The sequence below is a fragment of the Gallus gallus genome, chromosome 1, assembly GCF_016699485.2.
Source record: "Gallus gallus isolate bGalGal1 chromosome 1, bGalGal1.mat.broiler.GRCg7b, whole genome shotgun sequence".
NCBI lineage: Eukaryota > Metazoa > Chordata > Aves > Galliformes > Phasianidae > Gallus > Gallus gallus.
In genome coordinates this window covers 92,680,562-92,700,970 of record NC_052532.1, presented here as the reverse complement: position 1 = coordinate 92,700,970, position 20,409 = coordinate 92,680,562, and the positions used below count along the sequence as shown (strand labels likewise).

The following is a 20,409-nucleotide window of genomic DNA, read 5'->3' as shown; positions in this document are numbered from 1 at the left end:
ATTGGTGTTAGTCATGATTTTAAAAGAGCAATAAAAAACTTAGCAAGAAATTTTAAGTGGTCCAGAGGCTAGCCACATTATTTATTTTTTTTTTCAACTCAAACATTAGCCTATAGAAAACTCCTACACATTCACAGCAATTACATACAGGCCATGATCATGGCACCAATTATTGGGCTGTCAGACTGCCCCTCTGCTGCCACCTGTCACACAGCAACAAAATGTAGTGGAATAGTGGTGTGAAGGTTCAGCCTCTACTGTCAGACTATCAACAACATAACAACATAGAAGGCATTACTTTTGGAGCAGCCCTCTTATGCTCTGGAACAATACTACTCCATCAGAGTTGGCTTTCTCTCTTCCATAGCCTGACTTTGCTGTAAGACTCTGGAACATGCCACATGTACCCTCTCTTCCAGGCTACTAGAACATGTGCAGCATAGCTTTCATTACAGATGCTAAGTAGGAAAACTACCATAGCCTTTATTGTCATCATTGTCCATTTGCCAGCAGAGGACGCATTCACTCTTCTCTGATGTTAGGCAGCTCTTTAGTCTATTATGAAGAATATATGGATAAGAATATTGTGGATGAAGGACGCCTTCATAATTGCTGTGTGCTCAAATGAAAGCCTCTGAAAGCCATCAGAGAATCAACATAAGGATTCTCAGACAGATGATTCCAAAACAGCCATAGGGATAGTGTCATTATTCTAGTTGGTCTGCTGGGAGTACTATAAATTCATAAGTTTTTGCTCTGGGGGTTTACCCTGGGGGGAAGAGGCTAGGACTCTTTAAATCCTATGAACTTGAAGACAGAAATTGTAGCAAGCTTCAAAATTAAAAACACAGGTGCTTTTCTCCATTTACCAAGAGGCTGAGGAAACCAATTACAAAATAAAAATTACTACAAAATGCTTATTTCTGATATAAATCTAAAATTTACCTGATAAATAGATGGGTCATAGAATGACAGAATCATCGAAGTTGGAAAAGATCACCAAGATCATCCAAGTCCAACTGTCCACTTATCGCCAATATTTCCCACTAAACCACGTCCCTTAGTACAGCATCTAACATTTCCTGAACACCTCCAGGGACAGTGACTCTACCACCTCCCCGGGCAGCCTGTTCCAGTGCCTCACCACTCTTTCAGAGAATAATTTTTTCCTAATATATCGACCTGAACCTCCCCTGGCACAACTTGAGTCCTTTGGTAACAGAACTTCTAGGGAACTGTTTTATCAGGGGGTTGGACTAGATTATCTCCAGAGGTCCCTTCCAACTCCTACAGTTCTGTGATTCTAATTGGATATCAAAAAGGTCTTGTAAAAAGAATAGTTGAAAGTATTTTGTAAACATCAGCCCCAGTGAGGATAGGAACGAAAGTCCTTATATAAGTCCTTGTATTACCTCAGCAGAGCTATAGATGAGGAGGAACAAACCATAGAGAAAGCAGACCCCCAAAGTCTAGTCCCTATGCTAACAATACCATACCTCCTATGTCACTGCAGCCAGCTCCTGCAATGTTAAAGGTTCTGCAAATTCAGAGTTTTGCCCAGAGTAATAACTTGTCAGAGTAATAAAAAAAATAAGATTAAAAAAAGAAAAATTAAGATAAGTTCCTCATTTTTGTAGTTGTATGAATATGCTTGAGAACGCACTTTCAAAAGCCTCAAGAGGCTTAAGAAGGACTTCAGGAAGAGGCTCAATAAGATGGCCTTTAGGTGAGGGTATATTGCAAGCCACCTTTGTTCTGTTCCTCTTTTCAGTAACTTTTATTTTACTGCTGGAAACCCAGGAGGTTTTGATTTTTTGCCTCAGGGGCTTGCTTGCACCAGACACACTAGCACACCTCCCAGGCAACTCACAGCTCAGATGTGAAGATATGCTCTAATAGCTGCATGGTCCTTAGCACACATGGAGATGCACCTTCCTTGCACCTTGCCATCGAAATCCCACCCAAAAGGGTGGGATGTGTCTAGCACTAACCACCTGCCTCAATGCAAAGAATCTTCACCTCCCCAACCTCATTTACTAGCCTTGGTATTTCACCATGCCAGAAGCTCTCGAGTATTCTGCTGACTGCTAGGCCTTCTTTCCTCAAATCTCTCCTCCAAATCTTTTGAAACAGGTGCACAACCATCCACCTCCCTTCCTCTTGGAACATGACCGTACTTCCCCTTCTAGAAACCCCAAATATTTCTGTTTCACCAACATTTTAGATCTGTGCAGTGCCTTATTCTCAGGGGGGAAAAAAGAAGTCTCATCTGGATCCAAAATGACCTCAGGCAGTTATCGCAGCGGCACTGACATCAAAAAATACCACCTGATATCTTGTTCCAAATGCTGTGTTGTTTCTTTGTATGCTGACCCAAAACCCTTGTGTGGGTTCCCATGCTGCCTGTGCTGTGAGCTGCTGTGATTCCCCTTCTCTGTGTCCCTCCTCATCCAATCTTTGTCTCACTTCTCTGAAAGACTGGACACCACCCTAGGCAGGGTCTGACTACATTTGTCTGGTGCTTACAACATTGGTGCTCACTTATACAGTTTTCTAGATTGTTATAGAAAGAAAAACATCTTATAGTCACAACAGGCTTGCAAATCCACTTAGAGTAAGTGGATTACATTAAGGCTTTTATAACACTGATGCCTGTTCCAATATAGCCCATATAGGTTATGCTTATTTTCATTACCTTTCCTTTGAATTAAACAGTTGGAGCAGACAGCCATGAAAAACACAGGTATTATTTCTAATAATCCAATTCCACAGCAAGCTAATGAGGGAGATCAGTCACTTTAAAGCTTTCCGGAACTGAATGAGATTCTGTAACAAGAACTTCACTATCGTTTCACTAAGTAACTTGGGATACCAAGATCTCCAATTTGGAGGCTTCCCCCAGTTCAGAAATGCCATCAGTTCAGACCAACCTATCAGCACATCCTGCAGATGCTTATGTCCAGTGGATAAGATGTGTTCAGTGGGTTTGACTTCACTCAGCAGCCAAACACCCATTCTGTCTCTTCCCCATGGGGTGGGGAGAAAACAGAAGGCAAGACTTGGGGGCTGAGATGATGACAATTTGGTACAGACAATTGGTACAGAAAACGTTGTGCATGCATAGAACACAGAAAGAGGGATTAATTCATTCACTACCTTCCATCAGCAGGCTACTTACTGGGAAGCAACAAGCTTAACAGTGGTTTGGGAAGACAAACACCATAATCAAAAGTGTCCCCATATTATTCCTCCTTTCTGCATGATTTAACATGAAGCATGATGCCAAATGGTACAGAATATCCCTTCAGTCAGTCTGGGTCAGCTGTCTGCTCTGTTCCTCCCCAGTATCTGGTTCACATCCAGCCTACTCACGTGGGGGCAAGGGAAGAGGATGGAGATACAAAGTCTTGGTAATTTGCACTGTTCAACAACAGCCAAATCACTGTTGTGATTTGTTTCAGACACAGATGCAAAGAACAACACTGCAGAGGCTGCCATGAAGAAAGTTAGCTCTGTCCCAGGCAGATTCAGTATAACCTTATCCCCCTATTCCATATCATTTGCACCATTCTTAAGTTCCACGTTATCTAATGCATAATGCATGTGATAATATCTACATATACTCTGCACTTTCATCCCATTTGTCAAGGCCATCACTCAGGACAGGGAGGAGCTGAATGTTGGATCACTGGACACCAACACCAGCTTGGGATGGGTGAGCTCTGTATTCACACACTTCCGCGTGAAACTCACTCCCTTTTCATTCAGGTGGTTTCTGCTCTATTACTTCCTGTATTATACAAGTCAAACTGTGCACTGTATGGATCTCCTTGAGGTACGCAACAAATTTGCTCATTCTTCCGCACTGACCACCAATTACATTTTGATCCTTGGGCAAAGACAATTCCACAAGTGGGTTGTCCCTTTCCAAAAGGAGATTAATCCAAACTGTCTTTCCCAACCACTTGCCAATGTGCACTGTAGGGACTTAGTCTCTTCTCACTGATAGCAATGCATGTTTCACATTCACAGGTGGCCTGCGGGACATTCTCAATAGTCAGGTCTACCCTCAGTCACAACCACTCTGTACATTGCATCTCTCCCAGTTTCTGTCATTAGTCCAGATTCCTCACACTTTTACATGCCATTTTCTTCCTCTGTCCAGCTGAGGAGGGGAATGAGAGAGTAGATAAGCGGGCATCTGACTGCTTGCCAAGGTTAACCCATCACAGCCCTACGTTTGGCTCCCTAGATGGAGTGTGCAGGTTTGAATTGGAAACCTTTCAATCTGCAATCAAACACTAGCTAGCCATCGTCAACACATGACAATCCAAACATGCTCCTTTAAGACACTTCTTATAGCTGGAGAAGGTTCTTGCCCAGAGCAAAGATCAGGCTTGCCTCAGATCACCTCCTTGACTGAGTTTTTGAGTATAATTATCAGTAGAATAGAATTCAAAGCTGCTGAGAAATACATGTGATTTGCACTTCTGCAAGCAAGGACAAGGCAGCTTATCAAGGCATTGAGCATATTCAGTGAAACTTGGTTAAATAAATCATCTTTTAAATCAACCTTTGCCCAATCAAAGTCCAGTCCTACCTATAGGTACAGCTACAGGAGGGACGGCAAGAGAGGATTCCTGCAAAGGCTGCTTCACACAGATAGACAGGTAAGTTATTCCTTTTTTTGCTATATAAAACTGTGTTTTATGAGCCTGATAATCTCGCATGTAAAGCTTTCATGAAGTGAAAAGTTGTTGGAGCCCACTATAATCTTCCCTCCATTTCTACATATGAAGAGATAATCTCTCCTGTAAAAGCCTACTGTTCTTTCAGTTTTGTGTACTGCTGGTTTTGTGTAAACTTCAGGAATTAACCAACTTTCCCAGTGTTTGTCAAGAAAAGCTGCTCTGAGTTGTAGGTGAGATCAGTACAGTGTCCAAACAATAGTGCAGGACATCCCTACATTAAGTTATTCTTGATGCCACTATACATAGACTCCAAAAACTAAGTAAGAAAATCACAATCCACAGCCTGCCTATCCACGCATGCCCCATATTCTCCAGCTTCAGCAACATCCCTGCCAACTCCCCACTCCCCACTCATACTTTTCTATATGCTGACCAACTAACAGTAACAACACAATTTTAGCTTCCATAACAAATACTCTATATTTGCATGGGTAGACAGATGTACTTCAGCAGTAGGCTGCTAGCAAGATCATGGAGAGATTTGACTGCTTGCTACTTCTAAAAACAAGTAAAAGAAATGAAAAGGCCAGTTTTCACACACATTAGTTATATGAGTAATACATAGAAACGAAAAAAAGAAAGAATTGTAAGAGTTCATGCAGACAGATGAAATTTCTTAGTATTTGTTCGGCTGAGATTAATGGCTAACCTCTGCAACAGATCTTTGGTCTTTTTGCAAACTTCTATCAGGAGCAAGAAAAAAAACAATCTATCCAGTAAGACACACATCAAGCATGCTAATTACCTGGATGGAGAAAGTTGCCATCAATTATCTTGTTCTTATGTCATCGTGGATCTTTGGCAGGAGTTCCTAAGATAACAAGATAGTGAACTTTGGAATTGGTCCTTGATCACAACTACTGCTTACCTTCTGAATGTAATGTCTCTCTTACTGGTAATGAGCCACCCAAGACAGTTTCACTGTATCATAAAAATATAGAATATTTTAGGCTGGAAGGAACTTCTGGAAGCCATCTGGTCCAACAGCTCATGCTAAACCAGGCCAACTTAGATCAAGTTTCTCAGGGTCTCATCCAGGTAAGCACCTCCAAGGATGGAGATTCCATAGCCACTCTAGGATCTTGTTCTAGTATCTGAAAGCACCAGAAATTAAAAAGCTGTATTTACATCTCTTTAATTAGAATTCCCCTTTCTGTAACCTGTATCTGTTTCCTCTCATCAGTATTAACATCCAAGAATAATATGGATCTGTGTCTTCTACACCATCCAATTAGGCACCTGAAGACTCAAATAAGATCTTTCATTTCTTTGTTAAATGTTTTCGTATTTCTAACAGCTCCTTTCTCCAGCCTGTTGAGGTCCCTCTAAATAGCATCCCAAACCTCCATCCTAATGCCTGCTCCCCTCTGTTTGGAATTATCCTTCAAGTTTGTTGAGGATGTATTCTGCCTCACTAACCATGTCATAAATAAAGATGTTAAACAGTATCTATCAGTGCCAGTACCAACCCTAAACATTGTCACTAAAAAGCAGCCAACAGCTGGATTAAGTACCACCAGTAAAAACCTTCTGAACCTAATGGCTCACCCAGTCTTCCACACACCTAAAGAGTCTGCTTATCCAGTTCATATGTCAGCAAGTCATCTACACGTACTGCACAAGAGACCTTTTCAAAGGTATTGCAATAGTTAAGGAGAATATCATTCATTGTTCTATGCCTGGCACAGAGCCAGCCCATTCATCTTGGAGTTAGCAGATAAAAAGGATTCATTTTTTCTCCCTTTGCACATGTGGATTTCCCATGAAAACAAACCCTAAGGATTTGGAAGCAAACTGTCTCAGTATGTATTTACAGAGAACATACATAGGTCAGCTAACTTTTTTTTTTTTTTTTTAACTCACAGTTACCTTTTCCATCCTGTTTTGTAGAGATGACTTCTGTTCTCCAGCCCCGAGAATGCAAAGTGACCAAAAAAACCAAAAAGAGCTATGGATTTTTCCTGCGTGTGGAGAAAGACACAGCAGGACATCTCATCCGGAATGTGGAAAAGAACAGCCCCGCTGAAAAGGCTGGCTTGAAGGATGGAGACAGAGTCCTCAGGGTTAACGGTGTGTTTGTAGACAAGGAGGAACATGCAAAGGTACAAACCTGTTTAGTTTGGGGTCTACATCACCTCCCTTGATCCAGACCCACTGTCGCTATTGGAAGCTCTCTCTTCCATTTCTGTGGCATTTCAGCTGGGAAATCCAAGAGCTGAGTCAACTGCTCTGGATATCTCTCTGCATCATTTATTAGCCATCGTGGGTATGAAATACCTTTGAGGTGCCTCCATAGTGCATAAGCAGATGGATGTGACAACAAAACCAGTAAAGAGTGTAGTCCTTCCTGGGAAAAGCTTTTAGGTCAATTACTCTGCTTACCATTTCACCTTGTTCATTACAGGTTGTGGAGATTGTGAAGAACAGTGGGAATTCTGTTGTACTTCTTGTTCTGGATGAAGCATCTTATAGGAAAGCAGAAAAGGAGGGAGCGAATCTGGAAGAGCTGGGTCAAAAGGTGTCAAAAAGAAAGAAGAAGGAGCAGCAGTCCACACTGCCTGTGGCCAATGGAGCAATCACTGCAGTTCCGCAACCACGGCTCTGCTACTTAGTGAAGGAGGAGAAGGGGTATGGCTTCTCCCTGAAAACCACAGAAGGTGAGAGCCTGGGGAGGACAGATAGTATACATATGACAGCCACAGCTGGGAGAGAAGGGGCACACAAAATGCACTTGCTAACAGAGGGATAGTAAGAAGCAGCAAGATGGTTTCAGACCCATTTCCAGTCAATTTCTGTACAACATACGCTTTCCCGAGGGCCATATTTTTAATGGGGCAGGAAAAAAAAGCCAATAAAAGAAAAAAAGAAAAAGCCACCAGAGCAGTGGTTTTCACTTACCAAAACCACTTCTGCAGCTGAAGCTTGAATACCAAACATACCCTTAAACTGCTGCTTGAAGTCCCATTCTATTGCTCCAAATCACTTCAAAAACTAGAACACAAAGTTCTAGCTAGCTAGTCAGTAAAAGAATACGACCAAATGCTTCTCCTGATTCATTTAGTTCAGAAAGTAAGGAATTTTCAGTCTCCTTCACACCTGCGTTTCTTACAAGACTAGTCAACAGAATAGGCAAAGCTTCAGGAAATCATCAACTACAAACAGAATATTTCAGAATGCAGTAGAACCAAGAGATCAAATATCTTTCAAACAGAGGACATTCTGAAGTGTGTAAAACAGCACTAAAAACAGCTCATCTCTTAAAATGTCAACAAAAAAAGAAAGAAAAAAAAAGAAAAAAGTCCCTTTCAGCCATCCTCGCCAGCCCCTTTTGTCACTCTTGGAAAAGAAATATGATTGTTTGACTTGTAGTGGAAAAAAAATACAAAAACCACCTCCATTCCCCAATGGAAGTGCTATTTCCTGGGCAGAATAAGAGAAATAAAAGACAGAGGTCTGTCTACATTGAAGATCTGCAGTGCCACTATCATACATACATAAGCGGAGACAAAGAGTGTCTAAGGACATCGGTGCTGAATCTTCTTAGCCATCAAATGCAGGCATGTTTCAGTTTCATTCAATTATGATGAGTTATCATCTATTTCAGGTCAGAAGGGGTTGTTCATAGTAGATCTGGCATCACAAGGAGCAGCTGCAAAGGCGGGTGTCCAAAATAAAGATCGCCTGATTGAAATCAATGGAAAAAATGTGGAAAATGACACACATGAGGAGGTGGTGGAAAAGGTATTTGTTTGCATGCTGATTCATCTTCTGTTCTGGCCCATTTTCACAGCAACTTGTCAGGCTTACTGAGGAGGCAGGTCTGGCTAGTTTGAATGCTTCATAGCAAATCTTGGAAGCAACTCATTATACATTACCAACACAGCGGAGTACCCCTCTGCTTTGGCTTTGTTGTCATACAGTCTGTTGAACTGACTCTGAACGAACACTGCCGTCAAAACAGGCCAAATAATCCTAAATATGAGGATTATACGAGTACCAGAAACCATGTTAAATAAAACATGCTCTGTTCCTAGAAATCCTGGAACTACTCCCAGTAGTAAAAGGGCAAGTAATTAAACGTGGCTTTAAACGTGGCTTTTAGGGCAGGAAGAGAAGTAACTCTCTGATGATGCAGGCAGCACGGAACAGGGTGAATTCATGACTTTAGACAGCAGTTCCTTTTTTCTGCTAAGAAGCCCAAGATTAATGCAAGTAATTTTGCTGCCTGGCCTCAGCTGCAAAGAACATCACTAATGAGATTTCCAGTTTCCCACTAATGGCACTGCTAAAACACAGCTGGAGCTGAAGAGATTTCAGAGGGCTGGTCATGCTCCTAACTATGGAGCTGTGCAACACCTGTGCTTTTGGGGGCTGCAAACCATCAACTGCAGTGACATTCATTCAAATGGGTGAAGGCACCCAGTGAACTAGAAAGCAGTTGGAGAAAGATGGAATTAAAGAGAGAAGTTGAACAGACAAAAGTCTTCAGAGTCAGTCATACAGGGACATTGAAGCAGGCCAAGAGTGTGACAAATTTAACACTAGGGCAAAGATAAGGGATCTGCTTGTTGCTGCTATAATCTAAAATAGCGATATAGATGGCATAACATGTCTGTCTTACAGAGTTTCAGGTTTAGATGAGTGTCAGACCCTATATATTGAGGCTTACTGGATTTTACTGCCACTGCATGCCAGCCTTATAGCTGTTAGGTAGCTCAATTCTACAGCTAGTTATTCAGAGACCAGGAAAACAGTAAGAAACAGAACATTTCCTCATATATATGCAGGGTTTTGTGTGTCTTAAGTCTTGACATGGTCCAAATTACTAAGAAAAAAAGGAAAAAACCCTATAGTAGCCTCGCCCAAACCTTCCAGCTGATGCAGCAGCAGTACTCACACCAGTGGTGTATCAGTAAGCCAGTTACTGATGCATGTACAATTGCTTTTGAAGGGGTCATATCTGTAACTGCATGTGTACTAATGCAGGTGAAGAAGTCTGGAAACCACATTATGCTTCTACTTTCAAACGAAGAAACAGACCGCTATTATACAAGCCTGAAGATGGCGCTGAGCAAAGAGAACGCCAACCTAAAACTCCTTCCTCTTAAACCAAGACTCATTGAGCTTCAGAAAGGAAAAAATGGTTATGGCTTTTACCTACGGATGGAACAAAACACTGGTGGTAAGAACCAAGCTAACACACAGGCCACGACATTTGCAATACAGTTTATTCCATTATTCCTGTACAGTCTGCAGACCTCATTCTCCTTGTCTGGCTTCTTAACAAGCCTCTATCAGGGAAACTGTCTCAACCTCAAATGCAATTTCAACAACAGCTTCTACCATACAAAATACCATTAAACTTACCAAACATAATCCTTCACATCCATCTTTTTTTTCCCATTTTGATCTTAGATCATGTAATCAAAGACGTTGATTCCAAGAGCCCAGCAGCCAAGGCAGGTCTCAAAGATGACGATATCCTGGTAGCTGTCAACGGTGAGAGAGTGGATGCACTGGATCATGAAAGCGTAGTGGGAAAGATTAAGCAGTCTGAGGAAAAAACCACGCTGTTGGTAGTGGATAAGGAGACTGACGCCATGTATAAACTGGTAAGTAAATGAAAGCTACTGCTAAGGAATCATAACTTAACAAAAGCAGCAATGAATCAGTCTGCTCTGACAGAGACTTGTTCATCTTGCAGCAAGGGTCTAAGATACATCCAGACTTCAGCAACACTCCTTGCACTTGTGTACCAAGTCACTAAACATCCATATTTTTGGCCTCTTCCATGTTTTTAGAGGCACTGTTTAGAGGAACCACTCCAAATTTGAAAGCACTGTAAGAAAGGCTGGAATAAGACAGCAAAATCAGAATTAAATTGTGTAATCTTTTATGAGCAAAACAAACCTTGTCACATGGACCAACATTGTAGCTTCCAACCTAACCAGACATTAACAGCAAAGAGTAGCCCATTGCAGTTTGTATGTGAACCAGTAGAAAGTTTCCAGCAAAACATATTTAGCAAGAAACCTCCAGATTTCACAAGTTTAATACTTAAGTTTTCTTTGTCACTGTTTTTTCAGGCTCAAATTTCCCCCTACTCATATTACTACAAAGTACAAGACCCAGCTCCAGCAAAACCAGAGGAAAGAGTGGAGTTGCACACTGAGCAGAAAGTGAACCACAAGCCAAGAGTTTGCAAGATGGTAAAAGGGCCAAGTGGATTTGGCTTCAATTTAAACATGGTCAAGAACAAACCTGGGCTATTTATTAATGAGGTACTAACGTAAGATAATCAACAACGAAAAGCTTGTGTAGTATGTTGAGCAGCCTTCTCCCTTTCATCCTGTAAATGCAGTCAAGAAAAAGCACAAGAAGAGACAAATCTCTTCTCCAGCTCTCTTAGATAAGTTATAATTGTTAGAAGTCAGACTGATATTGTTTGTTTTCATATTGGTCATACACCAGAAAACCTTATTCCTCTTATTCCACTAGATATCTAAAAGAAAGGGAAATCCAAATTTTGTCCTGTTTTTTGCTTTTATTTTTTTTATATTTATAAAATGTTTATTTTTTTTTTTTTTTTTTTTTACATTTATAGGGCAGGTATGCAAAAAATAGTATTTTAAATACAGATTTTGGAACTATAAAATACCCTGGAAATGTAAGAGAAGTTTCCCTTCCACTTCTCAGAATTTCACAGCTGACAAAGAGTGAATCTTCTGTTATCTCAAACTGCATCTGTGCCTTTTGTTTTCTGGAAGGGAGGAGTTTCACACATCACTAAAGAATGCGCCAATGCAGTAAAGTTAAATTTAAGTTACACCATCTAGGCCTATTTCTCTCCCAGTTCAATTCTGCCCCCAAAATCTCCCTGCCACGCTTATTTTCACAGCTTAGCGAACCACCAGTTGCTAAAGCATCTTTTCAATGTTATGCTAACATCACACTTTGAACTTGCCTTTGCAGGTACAAAAACACGGACCAGCTGATGTAGCAGGGGTAGAAAATAACGATGTTTTGGTGGAAGTGAATGGGGTGAATGTGACGAATGAGCCCTATGACAACGTCGTGGCAAGAATCAAAGAGAGCGGCGATAAAATAACGCTACTGGTGTGCAGTAAAGATGCTTACAAATACTTCCAGGACGAGAACATCCGCATCACAGACTCTATGGCAGACCCAGTCCACGACACTTCTGAACCTCCTGCTTATACAGAAACCTCAGCAGCAGAGTCAGAGAGAACCTCACCTGAACCGAGAGAAAGGGTAAGTATTGCTGTATTAAACAAATGCCGAGAGATCACTGAGGAGATGGTTAAAGAGCTTCCTGTAACTGCTGTGTACAACCGAGCTAGGATCTTCAATTTTTACAAGTCAGTCCGAGTTATCAGCAGGGAAGCTGTGATATGATTACTGTCAACAACTCTTTCTTTCCCCCACGCAGAATGCAGGTATCTTCAATGTGCAATTAAACTACAGAAAATATGCACACACAAGAGACTTCAAGGAATGAGACAATCTACACACTGCAACCCCCAATGAGGCAATGCTGTCCTTTAAGTGCAAAAAAAAAGTCCTTAAATACACAAAGAAGCATAACCTGCTTTTGGAGAAATTAGGTGAAATATCTCAAAACAGTTGGTTTTTTCTTAGAAGAAAGAGCAACTGACAGGTTATGATAGCATTTTCAAGGAAATGTGTAGATTTAAAATAATTTTGCTCACGTTATGCCGGTAAAAAGAATCTGAAGTATGACAGAAGTCAGAAGAGCAGCAAAATACTTCCTCTTGAAACAGTCATTTCAAACCTCCTTTGTGGTCAGCCTTAAGTACTTAAATGCTTCTTTTTGATCATGCAAGAGAAACAGACAGGAAAAATAAGACCAATACTGCCTCCTATCTTTCTATCTATTTTTCATGACCCTTGTTTGCGAAGTTCTGTCAGAAGATTAGCACTGCTTTTGCGTGCAAGTTCATCAGATACGGGAATTAAACAATAGGAAACTTCTATTAAACAAATTTCTCTCTAAAACATAGCTAACGAGAAAGCACTTCAATGACAAAAGTCACATTTACTGGCTCATTATGCCATCGAAACAAGTGTATCATTAGTGCAGATTAAAACAGGAGTCCTTCATAACACTGCAGACCAGCATGTTTACAAACTAAAAATAACCAGAACGTATTTGTTACTCCTCTGCAGGCAAGCTCATCTTCCTCTTCACAATCAGCTGCCTCAGCAGGAGCAGACAGTGACAGCAGCGATGACACAAGGTTCTGAGGAGACCAACTATGTTGAGAATAAACAAGAAATCTTCCAAATTCTCTTTCTTCAATCACGCTTTGCTACTGCAACTCCAGGACTTGACTATCCATACAAGTACCAGACCTGTAATGGACCGTGATGTCTTGCTAAAATGCAGGTGCCTGAAATAAGCACTTCAGTGTATCCGGCAGTCACTTAACACACTGCAACTGTACTTCATGCACTGTACAAGGCTTTCTGCCTTGTAAAATGTGGAGTAAGCCACTTACTACTGTGAAGGCTTTAATAATTAGAGGTACATAGTTAAGTATACTGCAGCAAAGGGAGGAAACAGGTCATAAATTCCTAAGTACGTGAGCCTTTTAAGGATAAGCGTTTAATGAAGACCAACTGATTTCTCACCATCTCCCATGAGAGGCAGTTCTCCTTATCTAAACCCATTAACACAATCCTGGAGGTGACGATCTGTGCCGTATTTATGGCAGTGCAATCGCTATGATATGTCATAAACTAATACACTCTGTGCAATACACTCCTTTCTTCTACTAACATTGCAGAAATTTCTTTCAAACATTAACTTAACCTCATAAGTAATAACTCAAAACCTAAAACCTTTAAGCACTGTTCTCTCTCCTCTGCCTACATTTGTGGATCATAGTGTTTAGAAGTGTAATTCAGTTGTGTGTCCTGTCTAATTCCAAGTCAACACCACATTGTCTTGGTCGTGATATAAATGGCTCTGCAATATTGCTATTGTATGCTTTGTCTCCTTCCTGTACACCAAAGACGGTATAGAATTAAATTGTTTTCAGTGGTTATATTTTTTCCCCAGGTCCTAGTCTTACCTACCTATGATTTATGCTCCAGAACAATCTTGTAATAAACAAAGCCTGGGAGTGTGTCTATGGGAAGCTACAAGTTCAAGTTATCTAAATAAAATTTATGCCTTGAATGGCATCAGAAAGGGGAAACAGGCTACTGTAGAAGAATATACAGGTTGAGGGGAACACCAGATTTACAGCATATAAGGTCAACACATTTATAACATGTAAGGTAAACAATGCATAGCTGTTATCTTTGACTTCATGCTGAACTCCAGCAAACAGGAATCCAACACCTCAGTTTTGTTTACATACTAAACAAAGTTAAGGTTCAGCAACAGAGAGCTAAGCTCCAGCTCAAAAGGACAGCAAGTACTAATGATATCCTTTCAAGTTCACTCCATTTCACTTCTGCCAGGTAGTAAATTCCAGCCACTTTCTAGCTCACTTGCAAACAAATATTTTGAGCTGACAAAAAACAACTGTGATGCTTGCACGAGGTATTACAAAAGCTTATTTAATTCCACAGACTCCCACATTCAGCTCCAAAATTACCACCCTCTGAATCTCAATTATGAGTTGCTTTTTAAAAGAAAAAAATCACATTTGCTTGATGCCTTCTCTGAAGAAGTTCTTCTAAATCCAAGACGCCTTACCTCAGACAGCCTACAGCCCCCTAGATACTGGCATACCACAAATTCCCTTTATTCCTTGGCAATATGTGCATTCCCTTTCCTTCACGATGTAGCACCTTAAAACGAGCCACAGAGCTGGATTGAAGACATGGAAGTTCAAAGAGCCAGTGACATTGCTCGAACACACAGAACCATCCTGGCTCTCCAAATTTTGCAGTCCACAGGAGTTGCAACAGTCCAGCAGAAAGGACACGAGAGCAGTGCTTGACTGCAGTCCTTACTTAGAGGGCCATATGCTTTTCTGGAGCTTGTTTGTGTGCTAAGTAGAGAAAGAGGATGCTGGATAGTGCACTAACTAGAAATATTACATCAAACCAACGATGATAGAAGTTGAACTGAAGCTCTCCCAGGACTTCTGTTATAATAGTGCGGTACTCTAGAGGCATACTCATTCGAATCAGGAGCACCGATGATACAAAGTACATACCCTGTAAAAAGAGAAAGTAGCAGTTGTTTAAGAATTGGCTATGTAGCTAACACAGGTCAGCACACAAGGACTTTATTATCTTTGTTTGGATGCAAAAACAAATATGTATGCATGTACATACAGGTATGCCCATGGCTCTCATACTCACCATGATCTGTGCTAAAAGCAGAACAATAACATTGGAGGACTTGCTGCTGGAAATGGCATAGAAGAACTAGAAAGAAAAAATATACTGGAAATAAGCAACTGGACAATGATGCCTTAGAACATCATGAAAGGAATATGCCATTCAATCCTCTTTTGCATAAAAAGCATGTTTTTTCAGGGAGGTGCGTGTACCCTACTTTAGAAGCAGGGATCCCTTAAGTCAGTGGCAGGCACCAACTGGTAAAAGTCATGTATTAATATTTAAGAGTGGGTACTAAAACCCAGGTCAACACAAGGAATCACATGTCTCTTGAGTTAATATCTTTCCAGTTCTATGAGAAGAACTAGCAGTTCAAATGAGGCAATTTAAATTCTTTTAATCATCATCTCACAAACCCTTACTAATAAGCCTGGCTACAGCATCATTCTGAAGCCATGCTTACACTTAACATCTCATTGAGCATCCACACTTCTTCCTGAGAATAACAATAATAGAAACCGAGCAGGGAAATATAGTGAAGAATATATTTTTCCTCTCTTTCCCCCTCTGCAAGGATTTCAATTCAGAGTGTAAAAACATAACTGTGTACTGGAAGTTTATACTGTATACGTTCTGTTTGAATTTAAAGACCTAGTAACAGCTTTCCTCATAAAAACAATCACATAAGACACTACTGGCCAAACATACCTTCGTAAGTGTAATTAACAGGCCTCTGATAGAGGTGACAATGATTATTCCAACAAGAATAAAGGAAATGTGCTGAGACCAGAATTTCACCTGCATCAACAAGAGGAATACAGTTAATTCCCTGACTCCATTTTCACCACATCGTATAGCTGCTAATTCTTTAGGATCCTTGCACTTCCTAGTTGCACGATATCCATTGTAGACAGGTTTACATTACTAATGTAATTGTGAAAATATCTGATACGTCATTACGTTAAACACACAAGAGATATAACTTACATCAACCATCTCTTTACAGGACTAAGTTATAAAAGTGCAAATAACAGAATACTTGTTTGAAAGCAAAGTTTATGATGTATTTTCTTTTCTCTTTAGTAAGTCAGAAACCACAGATGCATTCTATCAGAGTTCTATCACTTCCATATTATTAGTAGTATGCTATTGCTTTTGTGGGGTAGGAATTACTGAAAAGGCTGTAAGAATTAATCAATCTCACATCAAACTGGATTCCCAAATAATTCACAGTGATCTCAATGCCTCTTGTGACTGGATCTGTCTTCCCCACGCGGTCAAACACAATATTGATGGTTGCCTGCAAGGCAGAGATAGATTTACAATCAAAGAAAGTAAGAACAACACCTCACTGCTACATGTGAGATTCTTGCTTTGTATATCCAAGGTTGGGGGAGCAGCTGAATTGTCTAAGATAGCATAAAAACAGATACATTAGAAATGCTTGCCTAAGGTTCTTTAAAAAGAAAGATGCAGAGCTTTACTCCAGACAAGTGCTATTTTCATTCAGAATTTCCTGAAGTAAGATTATAAGGAAACTAGGGCCTTACTTAATACACCGCACATAAAGCATAATCTGTGCAGGGAGGGATATTTGCATATGTGCACATAAAACAGAATAAAATATTTACATACCATGAAGATTTTCCAGACACAATAGATGGAGAAAAAGTAACCCAAAAAATTAAAGTATTTTCCCTGGAAAGTTTTGGAGTACTCTATTCTTTCCTGGAGAACAAAAAAAAAAAACCAAGAAGGGGGAAAGAGAATACATATACAAAATTCATTACCATGATAACCCACAATACAAAGCCATACATTTTAATAGTGTACCAAGAGCAGCAACCACAGTTTTAACCTACAACTCTTTTAATTCAAAGGCTTGTGAACAGCTTTAGGAACATGTAGTATGTTCCAGCACATATAGAGGAAGTAACCCACCCTCTAGATCCCAAATTAAAGAATCATAGAATCATCATAGAACCACAGAATGGCTTGGGTTGGAAGGGACTTCAAAGATCATGTAGTTCCTCCCTGCCATGGACAAGGTTGCCAACCCTAAGCACTACATCAGGCTGGCCAGTGCCCCATCCAATCTGGCCTTGAATGCCTCCAGGGATGAAGCATCCACAGCATCTCTGGGCAACTTGTTCCAGCACCTCACCACTCTCTCAGTGAAAAATTCTCTCCTGGTGTCTAATCTAAGTCTTCCCTCTTTTAGTTTAATACCAGTTGCCCTTGTCCTGCCACTGTCCACCCACGTAAAAAGTTAATTTCCCTCCTGTTTGCTCCTGTTTAGGAACTCTCTTAAGTTCTGGAAGGCCACAACAGATTCTCACTCCGCCACATCACAACATTTCAACATTTACCCACTAAACAGCTTTCAATTTCTGGTAACGTATGTTCTCATTCCAGCTACTTTGGCCCCCAACACCTATCCAGGCAGTTATTTTGTTTCATACCTTTGTTGCATGCAGGTCAGCAGTTTCAAGAAAAAGCTGCCGGCTCAGCTCTTCTAGGGCATCCACTTCTTGCTGGATAAGAGACAGATCTGGCAAACCAGCATAGTCAAGGCTGGATTACATCACAAATTCTCAATTAAAAAGAAAATATTCCCCACCTTCACCTCAAGGGTCACGTCTAATGGTTTGACCACTTTCTTAATCCAGATCAGTTTTCTGATACTGTCTTAGTGCTCTCGTTAATAACGCATCCAAAGACATCTCAAGGGTACCTGTGTTGCACAGTAGTCCATTTTAAGAAGGAAGGTAGTACTCTTCTACCTAGGGAACACATTGCAGAACCAGAGCTCTCAAAGACTGCTTCTCCACTTTAATCAGCATCCCTTATCAGAGTGCATAGTATTTCACTCTACCAGCACCATTGTGAACAAAGTCACTGAGTAATCTTCTGCCCTAGGAGATTAGTGATTATTATAAAGTGTCTGGTCAAACAGACAAATTCTAACTTTAACAGCCATTGGAAAAGGATGAGAAGACGAATCCTCAGCCTTAAGCAAACTGCACACTTTAGGTGGTCTGACAGAAATTTTTGGTATGCTACGGCAAGGTAGGGAAGTACAGGCCCTTATAACTGTCCACACATTCCTTCTATCCCTTTTGCATATGCACAATAACATTCATTCACATGTTCCTGCCCACTTTTTGCCACATTGCTAGAACAGCAGCAGTGAACCTACACCATGAGAATAATTTATTTGGTCCACAGGTTGCTTCTTGCTCTGCAGAGGGGGACCTAGGTGTCCTGGTGGATGACAGGTTGGCCATGAGCCAGCAGTGTGCTCTGGTGGGCAAAAAGAGCAACAGCATCCTGAAGGGCATTAAAAAAAAAAACCATGGCCAGCAGGTCAAGGGAGGCAATCCTCTCCCTCTACTCTGTTCTGGTGAGGCCTCACCTGGAGTACTGTGTCCAGTTCTGGGCTCCCCTGTACATAAAAGGCAGAGATCTCCTGGAAAGAGTCCAGCAGAGGGCCACAAAGATGATGCAGGGCCTGGAACACCTCTCTTGTGAGAAAAGGCTGAGCGACCTGGGTCTGTTCAGCCTTGAGAAGAGAAGACTCAGAGGGGATCTGATCAGTGTCTATAAATACCTAAGGTACATGACGCAAAGGGATGAGGCCAGACTCTCTTCGGCAGTGAGTGGTGACAGGACAAGGGGAAATGGCCATAAACTGAAGTATAGGAAGTTCTACACAAATGTTTGTTAAGAACTTCTTCCTGGTAAGGGTGACAGAGCACTGGAACAGGCTGCCAGGTTGTGGAGTCTCCTTCTCTGGAGATGTTCAAGAACCATCTGGACTCCTACCTGTGCAACCTGGTCTAGGGAGCCTGTTTTAGCAAGTGAATTGGACTAGATGATCTCTAGAGGTTCCTTTCAATCCCTGCAATTTTGTGATTCTGCGATTCCTGCCTTTCTTCTGACTTTCCAACTCAGCCAAAAAGCCAGCTATAAGCAAGGACAACTGTTCCAGCACCTCAAACAGTGCTGTTGTTTTCCTCAAGCATGTCACAACTTCTCCACCCTGGAAGAGTGTATTTCAAGTAATGAAATAAAACATGTATCCTTGGCTCACAGACTTACCTGCATACATCAGAACAGAAAGCTACCTCCAGCTTCAGTGCTGTGACAGGGTAGACATCTGCAATGTGACACAGCAAGTGCATACATCTGTCCTACAACCTGCTGTACACCTCAACTGTGATGATGTAACAGCACATCTATATAATAAGTCTGCAACATATGACTCCTGAGTGTCTACATAAAACTGCCAGTCCAATCCCTGGGTAAAAGGTGAGACAGTATGGTGCTAGACAACAACCCCCCCCCAGGAGACATGAAGCCTTTTGCCCAGGCTTCTGGAAAGCACTGGAACACAGGTGCTTCACAACTGGCCCACGTAACACTCTTCCTTTCAAAAGAAAGCTGGAGTCACCTCTGGGTGCCAGCATGCAGATGAAGGATACTTTCACTGCCCGCAACAGACGTCGTAACGCTTTTTATCATTCCCCAGAAGCCAGTGGGTTTGTTGTGCACTTCCCCTCTCTGGAACATTGTCCTGTGAGCCACTGCTATCCTAAAAGAGCAGAAAACACAAGTCGTCAGGAGAAAAGTCTTTTTAGAATAAAGCAGAAGACAAACCAAAACCAAACTCAAACCCAACAACCAAAAAACAGTTCCTTAGAAGAGACAATTAAACTAAATTACCTGCAAACAGATGCCCCCTTTTTATTTCCCTAAGCACTAATCTTGCTTCATAACATTATCTTGATTAGCTCTGGAGTAGAGCCCAGATCTAATCAAGCAAGATTCAATGAGACACTTCCTAAGACTTCTATTTGGAATTCTGCTTCAATCCTTAGAGGGATTTAAATCCAATTAAAAATAAACATTCAAATGGCTTTCTGTCACATGATTAGTTACTTTCGGTGGAAAAACTTCTCATGCCCCTTTCTCTCCTTGGACACCTCTTTATCACTGCACATTCCACTTCCTCCACAGAAGTGTGAGCACCAGGTGGTATGCAGCAGCTCTCTCGCATGCTGTCACTCACTGCTAGGCTGCATGACAAGCTCTTATGAAGCAGAAATGCATAAATCCATAATTGGACTGAACCACTGGACACTTCCGGTGATCTGAACATGACTCCTAAAACTCATCCAATACTACAGCAGCAGCTGCATAGTGTCCCTCACACCCCCATGTGCACTGCAACATAATCCCTGCAAGCACTGCTGGCTTCTGGCCTCATTACCTCACGTCTCTCCATTGAAATTTGTGAGCCAGTTATCCACCCTAA

At 41.2% G+C, this 20,409-nt stretch overlaps 2 protein-coding genes across 10 annotated transcripts in view; one reads left to right on the top strand and one right to left on the bottom strand.

The window, feature by feature from the left end:
- Window positions 1–4,605: 4,605 nt before the first annotated feature.
- On the top strand, window positions 4,606–13,771 carry PDZK1P1. 3 transcript variants are annotated; one of them, XM_046912960.1, is made up of 9 exons: window positions 4,606–4,670; window positions 6,642–6,853; window positions 7,156–7,408; window positions 8,356–8,492; window positions 9,738–9,933; window positions 10,167–10,363; window positions 10,838–10,960; window positions 11,724–12,023; window positions 12,960–13,771. In XM_046912960.1, the coding sequence occupies exons 2-9, from the start codon at window positions 6,644–6,646 to the stop codon at window positions 13,035–13,037; spliced, it is 1,494 nt and encodes a 497-aa protein (XP_046768916.1). In that variant the 5' UTR covers window positions 4,606–4,670; window positions 6,642–6,643; the 3' UTR covers window positions 13,038–13,771. The 3 variants fall into 3 exon arrangements, with proteins under 3 accessions (XP_046768916.1, XP_416669.5, XP_040520617.1); XM_416669.8 differs by having other exon boundaries at window positions 10,838–11,032; XM_040664683.2 differs by having other exon boundaries at window positions 6,617–6,853; window positions 10,838–11,032.
- Window positions 11,330–20,409, bottom strand: part of GPR89A (G protein-coupled receptor 89A) — a 23,164-nt gene continuing 14,084 nt past the window's right edge. For 4 of the 7 annotated variants that reach the window (XM_025149433.3, XM_025149429.3, XM_046940192.1 and 1 more), the window contains exons 8-14: window positions 19,577–19,686; window positions 17,555–17,652; window positions 16,728–16,820; window positions 16,297–16,392; window positions 15,801–15,890; window positions 15,114–15,179; window positions 14,345–14,966 (exon numbers count right to left, since the gene is read on the bottom strand). In XM_025149433.3, coding sequence (XP_025005201.1) covers window positions 14,760–14,966; window positions 15,114–15,179; window positions 15,801–15,890; window positions 16,297–16,392; window positions 16,728–16,820; window positions 17,555–17,652; window positions 19,577–19,686 — 760 coding nt within the window. In that variant the 3' untranslated portion in view covers window positions 14,345–14,759. Of the gene's footprint in view, window positions 14,967–15,113; window positions 15,180–15,800; window positions 15,891–16,296; window positions 16,393–16,727; window positions 16,821–17,554; window positions 17,653–19,576; window positions 19,687–20,409 lie in introns of all 7 variants that reach the window. The other 3 variants (XM_046940190.1, XM_046940193.1, NM_001030791.1) reach the window with 2 other exon arrangements.